The following is a 16261-nucleotide window of genomic DNA, read 5'->3' as shown; positions in this document are numbered from 1 at the left end:
GCACCCACCCCCCCACAGTGGGTTTGTGCAAACAGAGTGGGGGGATGCTCTGGGGTCCAAAGCCACTGAGATGCCTTCACCCTGCTGGTGGCCTTCTCTGCCCACCCACCCCCTCTCCCAGGAAAAAGGTTTACGGAAACAATTCGGAAATTACGATAAAAATATAAAGACAAAATGTGCAATGTAAACGAGCAGATGACGGCAGACTCCGGCGCTTACCCTTGGGCATCGCGCACACCACGCTGGCCGCCGAGCCCTGCCGGCATGCCCCCGGCCCCATCTCCTTCTGCTGGCACTCCAGGAGCAGCCCCTCGGTCCCCCGGCATCTCAGCCCCTCCAGCAAGGCACGGCCGTCCCCGGGGCTGAACTGGGCTCTGGTGGGCGCCGACTGGGCTGGCCCACAGCCCAGCTGCCTGCAGACCACCTCAGCTTCCAGCAAGCTCCAGCTGCTGCCACACACCCCGTACCAGGTAGTGTTGGAGAGCACTTCCACCCGCCCCGCGCAGGGACCGGGGCCGTCCCGCACCCGCACCTCCAAGGGGTCCGTGCCTGCCAGACAAACCCAAGGGTTAAGTCCCACCCCAGATGCCACCCGGAGCTTCCAACTTGCTCCCAGGTCGGGTTTTTTTCCCTCTCCCACCCAGCTGAAGGCAAACCACCGGCACCCACCACCAGCTACGAGGCGTGGATTGCCTCACTCCATCCCCTCGCAACTGCCTGACTCCATACGCATCACTACAGGGCTGGAATCTGCGGGATGGGGCTCATGGGAGACCCCACACCCACCCCCCTGGTGCCACTGGACCTCCTGTGTCTAGGAAAGTGCCTGGATTTTAATATTTTTTTCCCCTGAACAAGGCTTTGCCCATCCAGGGTGAGCTAGAGGGACGTAATCGAGATTAAATTAATTCCACTCAGGTGCACAGCTCCTGGTTATGCCAGGGCAGCGTTTTTTTGCTCAACTCCCGAGAAAAGTGGCTGGGGAAAAGCTGGGAACAGCCCAGGGGACAGGGAAAAGCGAGCGGAGGGAGAACCCAGCACAGCCCTGGGATGGGGAGGAGGGAGCGGAGGGAGCGGAGGGAGAACCTGGCAGAACCCTGGGGTAGAACATCAGCTCCAGCACTACCCCAGCCACCCCTGGGTGGCCACCTACCACCCTGGCTCGCCCACCCCGGTCCCCCAGCCGGTGTTACCCAGGCACACCACGCCAGCATCCTCGTTGTGGTGGCAGTTGTGCTCTCCCCAGTTGCTGAACTCGCACTGGGTGAGGGAAGACTCCGTCCCCACGCAGTGAACGTCGTCCAGCCAGATGGGATCAGAGCCCGGTCCAAAATGAGCTGAGCCCGGTGCAGACAGCGCTGCCTCACAGCCCAGCTCCTTGCAGACGACAGTGGCATCGTGGAGGTCCCAGCCATCATCGCAGACGGTTCCCCACTTCTCATCATGAAAGACCTCGACTCGTCCCACGCACCGGTTTGAGCCGTTCACCAGCCGCACTCGGTGCTGCTCCAACACGTCCGCACCTGCGAAGGGAGGAAGGGACACATCCATACCTGACTGTCATCCACAGCACCGCTGGGGCTTCGCAAGGTGCTGAGCCGTCGGAAAATCAGAGCATCCTTCCACGTGCACAGCCTCCAGCCGCCAGGGAAAGTTGCTGCAGCGACAGGGCGGGCTTGGGGTTTGCTCCTTGTGGGGATGGATAGAGGGGTCGCAGCTTGGAGGCTGACAAAGGCTCCTGGAGTCAACGGGGACTGTGGGAGGGTCCTGGGGTCAACAAGGAGTACAGGAGGATCCTGGGGCAACGGTATGGGAAGGTCCTGGGGTCAACAGCAACTCTGGGAGGGTCCTGGGGTCAATGGTGACTGTGGGAGGGGTCCTGTGGTCAACAACAACTGTGGGACTGTCCTGGGGTCAACAGCAACTGTAGGGGGGTCCTGGGGTCAACGGTATGGGAGGGTGCTGGGTTCAACGGTGACTGTGGGAGGGTCCTGGGGTCAACAGTGACTCTGGTCGGGGGGGTCCTGGGGTCAACAGTGACTCTGGGAGGGTCCTGGGGTCAACAAGGCATACAGGAGCGTCCTGGGGTCAACAGCGACTCTGGGAGGGTCCTTGGGTCAAGCCTACTCCTCTGGATTTCATTTTTTTTAACCCCGAGGGGGGTAAAGGGACGCGATTGAGCTGACCCCCCCACGCAGGGTACTTATCCCACCTACCACGGACCTGAGCACACCACACCGGCATCGTCCCGGTGGTCACAGCCATGGGCTTCCCAGAGCCTGGTGTGGCAATCGGGAAAGGAAAGCTTCCATCCCCGTGCAGGTGATGTTGGCCAGCCAGATGTGGCCGGACCCTCGCCCAAAATGAGCCGAATGCGCTGCTGAGATGGCCGTGCCACAGCCCAGCTGCTGACACACCACCACCACCTCCGCCAGGCTCCAGCCGGCGTCACACACTGTCCCCCACTGCTGCTGCCGGAGCACGACCACACGGCCCGAGCAGTGGCCAGAGCCATTCTCCAGGCACAGCTGCATCGGTGCGTCAGGGACCATGCCCGAGTGTGACACGAGGAGGGACAAGGGGACGATGAGAGAGGGGACAATGAGAGAGGGGACGAGGAGACACCATGAGGAGACACCACGAGGAGAACATCAGACCACATCACCCCCAAGGTGCTGCTTCACGCCACTGCAGTGACACCCATGCCCAGGGGAGGGTTTGTGCAAGAGGGGTGGTCCATAAGCCCAGCATATCCACAAAAGTGCCCCCAAACCATCGAGGAATATCAAAAACTTGGGGCTAAACACCTCAGGTGGGGGCAAAACCAGCCGTGCGACCCCAGAGACCACGCACATTCAACCATGAGCGCAAGAAATCCCTTTTTATAGTCCCCTCAACCCTTCCCACAACTGCAGTGTCCCCCCCTCAAAGGGAGAGACTCTGCAGACCCCTCTTGCCACTGTCCCTTCTTCAGGACCCCCCCACCCCCCTCCATCTTTGCTACTGGTGGGCTACTGGTCCCTGTAGCGCAGCGGGTCGAGACCTGGCTAGGAGAACCGGGACCCACTGCAACGCTTCCCCTCTCCTCAGTGCCCGCGCCAACACCTTTTTCCTTCCTGTTTTCCCTGTTTCTCCTTATTTTCACAAAGCTGCACGGCTAAAGAGCGGCAAAACCGCTGGAGATGGGACAAGGGGGACAAGGTCCCCCAGCCCAGGATGGATACCCGGAGCAGAGCATCCTCCGCTGAGCTTCTCCTGGTCCACGAGCACGACGTGACCTGCGTGCACGACGCTGGCGTCTTCGTTGTGATTGCAGTTGCTGACACCCCCCCCAAGGTCTGGCCGAGCATTCGGACAAAGCGGCTTCGCTCCCGCTGCACCGCACGTCATCCAACCAAATCGGGCCCGATCCCGGGCCAAAACGAGCCACCCGGTGAGCTGCAAACCGTCGCCAGGCAACCCAACTGCCAGCACACCACGGTGGCATGGGAGAAATTCCAGTCATCGTCACAGACAGTTCCCCACTGGTGGTTGTGTTCCACTTCTACCCTTCCCGAACAAGCGTTGACGCTGTTTGCCAGGTGAAGCTGCGCTGGGCCAACGCATGTGGCCACAGGGTGGCTGGGTGACGCTGGGGGGGACACAAGAGGTGAACCAGCAGAAATTCTCCATCCCTCGTCTTTCCAGGACCATTCTGTGCTCTGCTAGACCTTGGGATCTCAGGATAGGGGCAAGACCGCACAGTCCTGGCAACCCAGCATCTTTCCAGCTGTGGCTGGAGCTCCAGAGGTTTCTCCAGAGGAGGAGGAAAAATTTGGGGTTTTTTTCCTGCTGTCCACGAGGCACCGCACCCTCTTTGCGAGGCGGAGGTGACAGCACCCCTCGTGTCCATTGGGATATGGGATCTTCCAGCGGTTTCGCACCTCCATCAGCCACCAAAGCTCTGGATTTTTGGAGCATCGCGGTTTAGGGCCAGAAAAAGAGCGTTCTCCAGCTGACGGCAGCTCGCCAGAGGCAAGGACAGGGAAACCATCCCGTCTCTGGTGGGGAGAAGGAATCCAGGTGTTTCCTGCCAGCCATTCCCTTGATCCCCAAGCCACGTCTCGCAGCACCTGCCCACAAAACACGACAGGTCCCCAGCCCTGCCTGCGCCCCCGAAACACGGAGGTAAATCAAGGCACGCGTGTCCTGCTCACCACGGAGGCACACAATGCACAAGGGGTCCTTATGCACCCCCCTCCCCGGAGGTGGTTCAGCATCCCAGGAAGGTGCAATTAACACAGATCTTTCCAAATCACTCACTAGGGGTGATCCCTCGTGCGGGACAAAACCACGCTGGGGGCGCGGGTGCTCGCCGCGGTGAGCTCTTGGAAAATTTGGGGGGGGGGGGGACATGGACACAGACAAACAACACTCCCTGTGAGGGATTTGCTTTGCTGTGTCGTCATCGTCCCCTGCCCCATCGGGGAGATCCCGCTGGGAAGCAACAGGGTCTGCAAGAGGGATATGAAGAGGGTCCGGTGCCGAAAAGCAGCACCGGGAAAAGCTGCGGCACTCACACGGGCTTCACGGAGCTGATGGCGGTGGCTTACCTCAAGCTCAAAGACAAATCAAAAATAATCACAAAAAAAATCCACAAAACCCAAATCCAGGAGACAAATCGCTCCACAAAGCCCCTTTTGGAAAAATAATTATTTTTAAAAGGGCTTCAGAGATTTTTTTTTTTTTTCCTCTTAATATCCTCAATATGCTGCCGGCGGGGCTGCAAACTCCACAGGGCAATGGGTTTGATGGCAACTTGCTCTTGGTGCTTTAATTAGCGATTTGCACAAGGTGATAAGGAGCCTGTGCAGCAAATTAATCAACCTGTAGCGCCCAACCATGTCTTACAGAAGGGCGTGATCGGGGCTGAGATCATAGCAACAAAATTAATATGAAAGTATATATGATATAGTATACGTTATATACAGTATATATGATATAGTATATGTTATATACAAAATACATGATATAAAATATGATATAATATGAAGTTTAATCGAGTGCCGGAGTGGCTGAGCTGTGGGTGGATGGTCAGGTTGGTGTCTGGGTAGAGGCTGCAGCATCCCCTGGAGAAGAGGATGCAAAAAGAGAATAACCAAAAAAAGAGAAAAACCCCTCTTGGCATCCTGCTGGTGGCACAATCGCTTCACCTCCCGCCAAACCTGCAGAGCAAACGCTCCTGTTTGCGCTGGGGGGGGAGGAGAAAGGACCTTGTGCTATTTGTAAACGAAGCAGCCAGCCCTGAAGCAGCGGCCAACGCAAATAATACGATTTCTAGGTTGGACCGACACCGGCTGATGGGACTCCAACCTCTGTTTCCCAACCTCTGTGCAAGGCCAACAGCGCAGAAACCGGGATAATCCCCCAGCTAACGAGGTCTCCTTCCCCATGCACTGCTTTTCCCTGCTTTTTTTAAAGGCTCGGAGGAAGTTTTCCCTCCTTCCACCAGCCTAGTGCCCCCTCGTTCCCCTTCATCCCCCACCCCCCTCTTTCCTTCTAGGATGCTCCATCCCTCGAGTGAGCGCTACTCACCACAGAAGCAAACCAGGTAGACAAGGAGCCATGCTCCTGCGAGGTGGCTGGGCAGGGACAGGAGATGACATCTGGAAACCCTCATGCTCGTCCCATACGCCTTCGGCCGGGTGAAGGTCCCCAGAGCGAGCGGCAAGCCGAGCTGGGTGTGCTGGGTGGCAAAAAGCAGGATTGTTCCCTCTGTTTCCCAGCGCTCAGCCCTCCCCCCGGCACTGATCCCTCCCTCCTTGCCACCCCCAGGATTTTGCCCTCGGGTTTGAAGAGATTTAAGCCACCCCCATCCCCACACCCAGCAGCAGGAGGGCTGGGGATCCTCACGTAAGGAGCGCTGCACCCACGGGAAATGCCCAGTTTCATCCTGCCAGGATCCAAAAGCCAACCCAGGGTGCTCCAGAGGGCGAGGTGCCTCCTTTCCCTGCCAAAATCAGGGATTTCCAGGAGCTGCGTACATCAGCCAGCACATTCCGCCCAGAGTCTGTCCCGAAGTCACGTCGCCAAAGCCGTGGCGTGTAGAAAACACAGGGCCTGGATCCTGGCGGTATCACGGAATATGAAAAATAAAGAATAAAAAGGATTAAAAAAATAAAAAATATTCCCCCAGATGAAAAATACGTCCAGAAAACGTGCTGAGGTTCAGCTGCAAAACCACTGAGGGTCTGGGCACCCCCCCGCTGCATCGATTCTCCTCTTTAATTGAAAAGAATTTAATTGAAGACAATTAATTGAAGAGAATTTGGGGAATTTCCAGACCGATCTCTGAGGTGGGCAACATCCAGCCCACGGCTAGATACCCAAAGATCCTGAGGGTTCTCGGAGAATCCAGGATTTTCTGGGAACAGGCTTGTCGGCTGCGAGCAGCAGGATGGGGGGCGATGGTGTCCCTGCGGTGGGACACGATGGGATCCCTGGGATGGGGTGCCACAGGATCCTCGGGATCCTCGGGATGGGGCACCATGGGATCCTTAGGATGGGGCGCCACGGGATTCTCGGGATGGGATGCCATGGGATCCCTGGGATGGGGTGCCACAGGAGCCTCAGGATCCTCAGGATGGGGCACCATGGGATCCTCGGGATGGGGTGCCACGGGAGCCTCAGGATCCTCAGGATGGGGCGCCATGGGATCCCCGGGATGGGATGCAACGGGATCCCTGGGATCCTTGGGATGGGGTGCCACAGGATCCTCGGGATCCTCAGAATGGGGCATCATGGGATCGCCAGGATGGGGTGCAACTGGATCCTTGGGATGGGGTGCGATGGGATCCCCAGGATGGGGTGCAAGGGGATCCTCGGGATGGGGTGCCATGGTGTCCCCAGGATGGGGTGCCACGGGGTCCCCGGGATCCTTGGGATGGGGTGCCATGGGATCCTTGGGATGGGGCGCCATGCTAAGGACCCTGCGGCCTTTTCCCTTCTCAGCTCCTGGCCAGGGACTAGAATTTTACTTTTAACTCCTTACTTTTAACTCCAGAGGGCTAAAAGTAGGCTACACGATATTTCTCACTCAATCCCAGAAGTGTTCGAGCCAATCCATACCCTCAGCGGCTCTGGAGACACAGTCAATGCTTCTGACGGCCTCCATCCTCCTGGCGTCGCATGTTCAGCACATTCCCTGTCACACATCTGCTTTTCAACAAATTATTCACACTTTTGCCTCATTTCTCCACAAATTGGCCAACAGCAGTGAAGGCCACCACCAGAAACCGCAGCAAAATTATCCCCAGCTCCCATCCTGCCTTCAAGCGTCTTCTTGACATGATGCAACGTTTTATCAGGGTTTATTTTGGTTTCCATCAGCTGCAGCACGTGGAGATGAGGATTTCAGAGAATTCCTTGGCAGCTGCCTGCTGGAAAAGGGGAATATTCCAAGCCAGCCACAGCGCGCCATGAATTTCCTTGCGTTGCATTGTCCAGACGCTTAGTTAGATGGCAAAAAATCATCTTTATTGAAGGCAAGTGGGTTATCCCAGTTGGAAACGCTACCCCGTGGCTGCCTTGCGGTCTTTAAACTTGCTGCCACCTTCCAGGGAGAGCAAAGAAATGAGTATGTGCCAAAAGCCGAGCGTCCTCAACCATTCTGGGAGGCCAGATGGGAGAAACAATCAGGACCTTCGTCTCCGGCTCGGTTTTCCCTGCTGGCTGTAACGGGATTTTTCCCCCCGGGACCAGAACGGAGACCCAAGACTCCACAGAGGGTTCAGCCCACCAGGGCTGATGCACCCCTCAGCCTCTTCCAAGCGTCTGGAAACTCTCCTCCTCCCTTTCCAATTAATTAGTGGTCTGCTCCACCTAAATTAAGGGAAAGAAGACATCTGAAGGGATAACTGGAGCTGGGGGGAAACCCATCAGCTGAAAAAAAGGATGGAGGAAGCTCAAAGCTTGATTTTTTTAAGTCTAAACAGCCTGACGCTGGCAACAACCCGTTTTTTTCCAACACCCCCCATTCCCCACGGCACCACCCCCCGGGTACCTGGGCTGCCACGGGCCCTGGGAGCCCGGTGGATCCATGGGGGATCTCTCCCGGGAGCCTCCGGATTTAACTTCTCCTAGGGGGGATCCCCAAGGGGCTCCCTCCCAGGAGATCATGGCCACCATGACACTCAGGAGACATCAAAATGGAGACATCAAAACCCCAGCCCCCTCAGCCCCCCCAACCCCTCCAAACCCCCCAACCTCCCGCCCCCCTGCTTCCCCCGACCCACCCCAGCCACCCCAATCCCCCTCAGCACCCCAACCTCCTGCTCCCCCACTTCCCCTCACCCCCCTCAGCCCCCCCAACCTCCTGCCCCACCAGTTCCCCTGCCCCCCTCAGCCCCCCCAACCCTTCTGAGACCCCCAGGTCCTCCTCCGCCCCCAGCCCCCGAATCTCCATCAGCCCCCCCAACCCCTCCAAGCCCCCCAACCTCCTGCCCCACCAGTTCCCCCAACCCACCTCAGCCTCCCAAACCTTCCAAGACCCCCAGGCCCGCCAGTTCCACCCTGTCCCCAGCCCTCAAATCCCCCTCAGCCCCCCCAACTCCTCTAAGCCCCCCAACCTCCTACCCCCCAGTTCCCCTGACCTCCCTGAGACTCCCCAACCCCTCAAAGTCCCCAAACTCCTGCCCCACCAGTTCCCCGACCCCCCTCAGCCCCCCAAACTCCTCCAAACTCCTGCCCTCCAGTTCCCCAACCCCCATTAGCCCCCCCAACCTCTCCAAACCCCCCAACCTTCTGCCCCACCAGTTCCCCTGACCCCCCCAAGTCTCCCCAACCCTTACGAGACCCCCAGGCCCCCCAGTTCCCTCCCTGTCCCCAGCCCCCAAATCCCCATTAGCTCCCCTAAACCCTCCAAACCCCCCAACCTCCTGCCCCTCCAGCTCCCCCACTGCCCTGAGCCTTCCCAAACCCCCATCAGCTCCCTCACGTCCTTCCCACTCCTCCCGGCCCACCTTCCCCCAACCCCTCCCAGCCCTCTAGCCCCCCCTCCCCCCAAATCCCCTGGCTCCCGGGGGGCGGACACGCTGGGATACGCTCCCAGCCGAGCACCCCACCCCCCTCCCACTGTGCGTCCCCCCACGTGGTAGCGGCGACAACCACCCTCACCTCCCTCCCTCCCAGGTCAAGATGGCGGAGGCGGCTGTGGCGGGAACTCCATTTCCCAGCAGCCCCCGCGCGGGCCGGGGCCGGGGTCGGGCCACTGGTTGCGCACGGCACGGCGGGGGGGGGGCGTGGCTCGGCGCGCGGCGCGGCCCAGTCGTTGCGCCGCGGCGGCGGCGGCGGCGGGGGCGGGCGGGCGTGAGGCGGTGGGAGGCCGAAGCGGGGCCCGGCCCTGCCCGGCCCTGCCCTGCCCGGCCCTGCCCCGCCGCGGCGAGGCTTCCCCGGTGCCGCTACCGGCAGGTAAAGCGGGTACCGGCGGGGGTGTTCGAGGGAGGGCGGTGGCAGGGCCTGCGCGGGGAGGGCGGGGCCTGGAGGGGCCTATGGGGCCTGAGCGGGAGCGAGGCAGGAGGGGGCGGGGCCTCGAGGGGGGTGTTTGGGTGGTGGGGGCGTGGCCTGGAGGGGAATGCTAGCTGGTTGGGGCGTGGTCTAGAGGGGGCGTGGTCTGGGGCACTGGCTCGTGGGGGTGGGGCTTAGAGGAGTGATAGCTGATTGGGGCATGGTGGGGGGCACTGGCTGTGGGGGCGGGGCCTAGAGTGAATACTAGGGGATTGGGGTGTGGTCTAGAGGTAGGCATTTGGCTGGTGGGGCCGTGGCCTAGAGGGGAATGCTAGGGGATTGGGGTGTGGTCTGGAGGGGGCAGGGCCTAGAGGTAGGCATTTGGGTGATGGGGCGGGGCCTAGAGATGGGGCGTGGTCTGGAGGGGGCATTTGGCTGGAGGGGGCGGGGCCTGCAGGGGAATGCTAGTTTATTGGGGCGTAGTCTAGAGGAGGCGTGGCCTACAGGGGACACTGGCTGGTGGGTGGCCTGAAGGGATTTCAGGTGGGGGGGTGTGGCCTGGAGGAGGCGTGGCCTGGAGGGGGGCGTTGGTCAATAGAGGTGTGTTCTGGAGTGGGCGTGGCTTCAGTGGGGTGTGGCCTAGAAGGAAACACTGGCTGATGGGGTGTGGCCTGGAGGGGCCACAGCCTAGCTGTGGGGGCGTGGCCTAGAAGGGACACTGGCTGATAAGGGGTGGCCTGGAGGGTGCGTGGCCTTGGGGGGTGTGGCCTAGAAGGGACACTGGCTGATAAGGGGTGGCCTGGAGGGCATGTGGCCTTGGGGGGTGTGGCCTAGAAGAAACACTGGCTGATAAGGGGTGGCCTGGAGGGGGCGTGGCCTAGAAAGGACACTGGGTAATGTGGGCGTGGCCTGGATGGGGTGTGGCCTAAGGATGGGGGTGTGGCCTAGAGGGGCCACGCGGGGATGGGGTGGCCTAGAAGGGCCACTGGCTGGTGTGGGGGTGGCCTGGAGGGGTTGTGGCCTAGGAATGGGGTGTGGCCTAGAAGGGCCACTGGCTGGTGCGGGTGGCCCAGGGTGGGCATGGCCTAGGGATGGGGGTGTGGCCTAGAAGGGCCACTGGCTGGGGGGGGGGGGCCTGGAGGGGGTGTGGCCTAGAAGGAAACCCTGGCTGATGTGGAGGTGGCCTGGAGGGGGCGTGGCCTATGAGTGGGGACGTGGCCTAGAAGGGCACACTGGTATGGGGGTGTGGCCTGGAGGGGAACACTGGCCAGGGGAGGCATGGCCTTCCCCAGGGAGGCCACACCCCCACAGTGGCCACACCCCCTCCTTCACCCTCAGCCCTTCCACATGGCCACAAGTCCCCTCTGAATGGGGGGGGTGGGGTGGGGGGGGTGTCTCACCCCGCCCATCCCTCTCGTATCTTTTCCCCCCCCCTCCCCAGGGCCATCAGCATGGCGGGAGCAACGCCCCCAACGCCCCCATCTGTCTCCCGCACCGGGGCTCCAGATCAGCCCTACGCCTGCCGGGAATGCGGGAAGGCGTTCCGCTGGTCCTCCCGCCTGGCTCACCACCAACGCAGCCACACGGGCGAACGCCCCTACAAATGCCCCGAGTGCCCCAAAGCCTTCAAGGGCTCCTCCGCCCTCCTCTACCACCAGCGAGGCCACACGGGTGAGCGCCCCTACGCCTGCCCCCAATGCGGCAAAGCCTTCAAACGCTCCTCGCTGCTCCAGACCCACCAGCGTGTCCACACGGGGCTCCGCGCCTTCGAGTGCGCCCAGTGTGGCCTCACCTTCAAGTGGGCGTCCCACTACCAGTACCACCTGCGGCAACACACCGGCGAGCGTCCCTACCGCTGCCCCGCATGCCCCAAAGCCTTCAAGAACTCTTCCAGCCTCCGCCGGCACCGGCACACCCACACAGGTGAGCGCCCGCACGCCTGCCCCATCTGCGGCAAGGCCTTCGCCCAAGCAACCAACCTGCGGCAGCACCAGCGGGTGCACACGGGGCGAGCGCCCCTACGCCTGCCCCCAGTGCGGCAAGACCTTCACCCACTCCTCCAACCTCCTCCTGCACCGCCGCACCCATGCGGCCACCCGGCCCCACCAGTGCCCCAGCTGCGCCAAAGCCTTTGTCTCTGACGCCTGCCTCCAGAAACACCTGCAGAGCCATGCTGCCATGCCCCCGCTCCTCCCAGCGCCCACCACGACACCGGACACCCTCTGGAGATGCTCCGCTTGCCCCTCCAGCGCCACCAGCGAGGAGGAGCTGTTGGGCCACCAAGACGGCCACTCGGGGACCCCCCCGGCCGCCCCCCACCATTGCCCTACCTGCGGCAAGACCTTCAAGAACAGCTCAGGGTTGGCGCGGCACCGGCACGGCCACGCTGCCGAGCGCCCCTTCAAGTGCACCCTCTGCCCCAAAACCTTCACCCAGTTGGCTGGACTCTTGACTCACCAACGCAGCCACCCCACTGCCGGCCCACCCTGTGTGTCCCTCGAAGCTCCTAATCCCCCCGTGGCCGTCCCGGAGCACCCACGGGTGCCCCCCGAGGTTCCTCATCCCCCCGTGGCACCTCAGTCCGCCACCCCGGAGCGTCCTTACCAATGCACCGAGTGCGGCAAAGCCTTCAAAGGCTCCTCGGGGTTGCGGTACCACATGCGGGACCACACGGGTGAGCGCCCCTATGCGTGCCGCGAGTGCGGCAAGGCCTTCAAACGCTCCTCGCTGCTCCAGACCCACCAGCGTGTCCACACGGGGCTCCGCGCCTTCGAGTGCGCCCAGTGTGGCCTCACCTTCAAGTGGGGCGTCCCACTACCAGTACCACCTGCGGCAACACACCGACGAGCGTCCCTACCGCTGCCCTGACTGCCCCAAAGCCTTCAAGAACACCTCCAGCCTCCGCCGGCACCGCCAGCTGCACACGGGCGAGCGCCCGCACGCCTGCCCCATCTGCGGCAAGGCCTTCGCCCAAACCTCCAACCTGCGGCAGCACCAGCGGGTGCACACAGGCGAGCGCCCCTACGCCTGCCCCCAGTGCGGCAAGGCCTTCACCCACTCCTCCAACCTCCAGCTCCACCGCCGCACCCACTCGGCCGCCCGCCCATATCGCTGCCCCCTCTGCGCCAAAGCCTTCGTCATGGCCTCCTACCTCCAGCGCCACCTCCGTACCCACGCCCCCGGCCCCCGCGGCCCCCGCCGACGCCCCCCAACGCCCCCCGCCGAGGCGCAGACCTTCCTGCTGGTGCAGGACCCCCCAAGGGCTGCAGCTCATCCCCAGCCCCCCCCCAGCGCCACCACCGCCACCACCCGCGGAAGCTCCTCCTACTGCCCACCCCCCCCGCTGAGCCCCCTGCCTTCACCTCCTGCCCGCCGAGGGTCCCCCGGCGTGGGGGGGGAAGGGTCCCCAAGCGGTGGGACCCCCCAGTGGTGGCCAGAGCATCCTGTTGGTACCTGGCATGGGGCAGGGGCTGCCCAGCATCCAGCTCCAGGCAGTGGCGGGGGGCACCGGCGGGGACCAGCGTCATTGTGCTGAGGGGTGGCATCGGTGGTGGTGGTCCCCCCCGCGGGCCACAGCCCCCCGAGGTCACCGGCGTCCAGCTGCAGGCCACCGAGGTGACCAACGTCCAGCTCCAAGCCCTGCCCCAACCCTTGGAGGTCACCAACATCCAGCTGCAGGCCGCTGAGATGACCAATGTCCAGCTGCAGGCCACCGAGGTGACAAGCGTCCAGCTCCAAGCGCTGCCACCGCCCTTGGATGTCACCAATGTCCAGCTCCAGGCCACCGAGGTGACCAATGTCCAGCTCCAAGCACTGCCACCACCCCTCCAAGGTGACCAACATCCAGCTTCAGGCCACCGAGGTGCCCCATGTCCACCTCCAGGCCACCAAGGTGCCCAACGTCCACCTCCAGGCCACCGAAGTGACAAGCGTCCAGCTCCAAGCCTTGCCCCAACCCTCAGATGTCACCAACATCCACCTCCAGGCCACCGAGGTGACCAGCGTCCAGCTCCAAGCCCTGCCGCCACCCTCCAAGGTCACCAATATCCAGCTCCAGCCAGTGAGGTGACCAATGTCCAGCTCCAAGCCCTGTCACCACCCTTGGATGTCACCAACGTCCACCTCCAGGCCACCAAGGTGCCCCATGTCCACCTTCAGGCCACTGAGGTGCCAGTGTCCACCTCCAGGCCACCGAGGTGACCAATGTCCAGCTCCAAGCGCTGCCACCACCCTTGGATGTCACCAGCGTCCAGCTCCAAGCCGGTGAGGTGACCAATGTCCAACTCCAAGCCCTGCCCCAACCCTTGGACGTCACCAACATCCAGCTCCGAGCCCTGCCACAACCCTCTGAGGTCACCAACATCCAGCTCCAGGCCACCGAGGTGACCAATGTCCAGCTCCAAGCCCTGCCACCACCCTCCAAGGTGACCAACATCAGCTCCAAGCCCTGCCACAACCCTTGGATGTCACCAGCGTCCACCTCCAGGCCACCGAGGTGACAAATGTCCAGCTCCAAGCCCTGCCACAGCCATCAGAGGTGCCCAGCGTCCATCTCCCGGCCACTGAGGTGTCCAGCGTCCACCTCCAGCCTACTGAGATGCCCAATGTCCACCTCCCCCCCCAGGCCACTGAGGTGACAAATGTCCAGCTCCAAGCCCTGCCACAGCCATCAGAGGTGCCCAGCATCCACCTCCAGGCCACCGAGGTGTCCAACATCCAGCTGCAGACCACAGAGGTCCCCAATGTCCCTCTCCAAACCACAGAGGTTCCTGATGTCCGTCTGGAGGCTGCAGAGGTGCCCAATGTCCATCTGGAGGCCACGGAGGTGCCCGATGTCCATCTGGAGGTCACAGAGGTGCCCAACATCCATCTTGAGGCCACGGAGGTGCCCAGTGTCCATCTGGAGACCACGGAGGTGCCCAGTGTCCATCTGGAAGCCACGGAGGTGCCCAACATCCAGCTCCAGGCCATGGAGGTGGCCACCATCCAGCTGCAGACCACAGAGGTGCCCAACGTCCATCTCGAAACCACTGAGGTGCCCAACGTCCATCTTGAAGCCACAGAGATGCCCAGCATCCATCTCCAAACCACGAAGGTGGCCAATGTCCACCTCCAGGCCACTGAGGTGACGGACATCCATCACCAAACTGTAGAGGTGCCCAGTGTCCATCTTGAGGAGGCAGAGGTGACAACTGTCCAGCTGCAAGCCACTGAGGTGCCCAACATCCATCCCCAGACTTTAGAGGTGACAAATGTACACCTCCAGACTGCTGAGGTGCCCAGTGTGTGTCACCAAACCACCGAGGTGCCCAGCTCCATCTCCAAGTCACTGAGTTGCCCAGCATCCATCTCCAGACCACAGAGGTGACCGACGTCCATCTCCAAGACACTGAGATACCCAGTGTCCATCACCAGATGATGGAGGTGCCCAACATCCATCTCAAGATCACAGAGGTGCCCAACGATGCGAAGATGATGGAGGTGCCCAGTGACCATCTCCAGGCCACTGAGGTGCCCAGCACCTGTCACAAAATGATGGAGGCGCCCAACGTCCAACTCGGGGCCATGGAGGAGGTGCCCAATGTCCAGCTCAAGGCCATGGAAGAGGTGCCCAACATCCAACTCAAGTCCATGGAGGTGCCCAACACCCAACTCAAGCCCATGGAAGAGGTGCCCAACATCCAGCTTAAGACCGTGGAGGTGCCCAGTGTCCAACTTCAGACCGTGGAGGTGCCCAACATCCAAGTAAAGACCATGGAGGTGCCCAACGTCCAACTCGAGCCCATGGAGGAGATGCCCAACACCCAACTGAAGCCCATGGAGGTGCCCAACACCCAACTGAAGCCCATGGAGGAGGTGCCCGACACTCAACTCAAGCCCACGGAGGTGCCCAACGTTCAACTCAAGCCATGCAAGAGATGCCCCAATGTCCAACTTAAGCCCGTGGAGGTGCCCAGCGTCCAACTCAAGCCCGTGGAAGAGGTGCCCAACGTCCAACTCAAGCCCGTGGAAGAGGTGCCCAACGTCCAACTCAAGACCATGGAGGTGCCCAACGTACAACTGAAGCCCCACGGAGGTGCCCAGTGTCCACCTCCAGGCTGCAGAGGTCCCCGATGTCCAGCCGCAGCCCCCCGAGGTGCTCCTGGCGGGGGGGAGCCGTCCCCCCTCCCCCCCCCCACGGCTGGCAGTGGTGGGGTCCACCGGGGGGCTGCCCCCTGTGCTGCTGCTGCGGGGGACAGGTGGGGGGTCCTGCCCGCCTCTGCCTGCAGGCGCTGGCCCAGCTGCCCCCCCCCGGCTCCCCCCGCCTCCTCCTGGTGCGGGGGGAGCCGGGGGGGGGCACTGCTGCGGGGCAGCCCCCTACCCCAGCCCGGGGCGGGGCTGGGGGTGGGAGTGGTGGTGGTGGGACAGGGACGGGACCCCCTGCCCCCGAGCTGCCCAGTGTCCCCCTGGTTCACACCTTCTGAGGGGGGGACCCCCGGACCCCACCCCCGCGGAGCCAGAGCTGGGGGAGGGGGGCAGGGGTCCCACTTTGGGGGGGGGTGGGGCCGGACCCCCAGGGGCCCCCCCCGGGACCCCCAAGATGCCCCAGGGGCCCCTCCCCCAAGAACCACCCCAGGCTGCTCCACTACGCCCCCCATGAGCCCCCGCGCGGGGGGGGCGGGGCCAGGGCCGTGGGCGTGGTCAATAAACGGTGCCGCCCCCTCCTTGCACCATGTGGCTCTTCCTTGGGGGGTGCCATCGATGAGGGAGGGGGTGTTGCTAGGGGCGGGGCTGGGGT

General features: G+C 62.3%; 4 protein-coding genes across 4 annotated transcripts in view; 3 read left to right on the top strand and 1 right to left on the bottom strand.

Moving 5' to 3' along the window:
- LOC101918677 (deleted in malignant brain tumors 1 protein-like) overlaps positions 1 to 8182 on the bottom strand; it is a 48662-nt gene extending 40480 nt beyond the window's left edge. The window contains exons 1-6 of the mRNA XM_055807639.1: positions 8042 to 8182; positions 7108 to 7860; positions 6024 to 6106; positions 5575 to 5725; positions 1194 to 1523; positions 220 to 549 (exon numbers count right to left, since the gene is read on the bottom strand). Of these exons, the coding sequence (XP_055663614.1) occupies positions 220 to 549; positions 1194 to 1523; positions 5575 to 5725; positions 6024 to 6106; positions 7108 to 7153 (940 nt within the window). The 5' untranslated portion in view covers positions 7154 to 7860; positions 8042 to 8182. The remainder of the gene's footprint in view (positions 1 to 219; positions 550 to 1193; positions 1524 to 5574; positions 5726 to 6023; positions 6107 to 7107; positions 7861 to 8041) is intronic.
- A 990-nt stretch (positions 8183 to 9172) lies between these two features.
- Positions 9173 to 12671, top strand: LOC101917978 (zinc finger protein 628-like; the record flags this gene model as incomplete). The annotated part of the gene is given in 4 exon segments (XM_055807145.1): positions 9173 to 9447; positions 10925 to 11489; positions 11491 to 12294; positions 12296 to 12671. Coding segments are annotated over 3 exon segments (1735 nt in total), but the record flags the coding sequence as incomplete, so codon positions are not given.
- Positions 12672 to 13022: 351 nt separating this feature from the next.
- On the top strand, positions 13023 to 16193 carry LOC129784658 (uncharacterized). The gene is made up of 2 exons (XM_055807152.1): positions 13023 to 13948; positions 13979 to 16193. Exon 2 carries the CDS (start codon positions 14081 to 14083, stop codon positions 14849 to 14851), a length of 771 nt encoding a protein of 256 aa, XP_055663127.1. The 5' UTR covers positions 13023 to 13948; positions 13979 to 14080; the 3' UTR covers positions 14852 to 16193.
- LOC129784657 (uncharacterized) lies at positions 14899 to 16193 on the top strand. The gene is made up of 2 exons (XM_055807149.1): positions 14899 to 15306; positions 15560 to 16193. The coding sequence occupies exons 1-2, from the start codon at positions 14899 to 14901 to the stop codon at positions 16121 to 16123; spliced, it is 972 nt and encodes a 323-aa protein (XP_055663124.1). The 3' UTR covers positions 16124 to 16193.
- Positions 16194 to 16261: the final 68 nt, after the last annotated feature.

The sequence above is a fragment of the Falco peregrinus genome, chromosome 6 (genome assembly GCF_023634155.1).
Source record: "Falco peregrinus isolate bFalPer1 chromosome 6, bFalPer1.pri, whole genome shotgun sequence".
Classification (NCBI taxonomy): domain Eukaryota; kingdom Metazoa; phylum Chordata; class Aves; order Falconiformes; family Falconidae; genus Falco; species Falco peregrinus.
The sequence above is the reverse complement of the archived record's forward strand: the minus strand, read 5'-3'. Positions and strand labels throughout refer to the sequence as shown.

Coding starts and splice junctions, on each gene's coding strand:
- LOC129784657 (XM_055807149.1), top strand. CDS start 14,899: ATGATGGAGGTGCCCAACATCCATCTCAAGATCACAGAGGTGCCCAAC. Junction 15,307..15,559: donor CCCAACTGAAGCCCATGGAG/GTGCCCAACACC, acceptor AGCCCCACGGAG/GTGCCCAGTGTCCACCTCCA.
- LOC129784658 (XM_055807152.1), top strand. CDS start 14,081: ATGCCCAATGTCCACCTCCCCCCCCAGGCCACTGAGGTGACAAATGTC.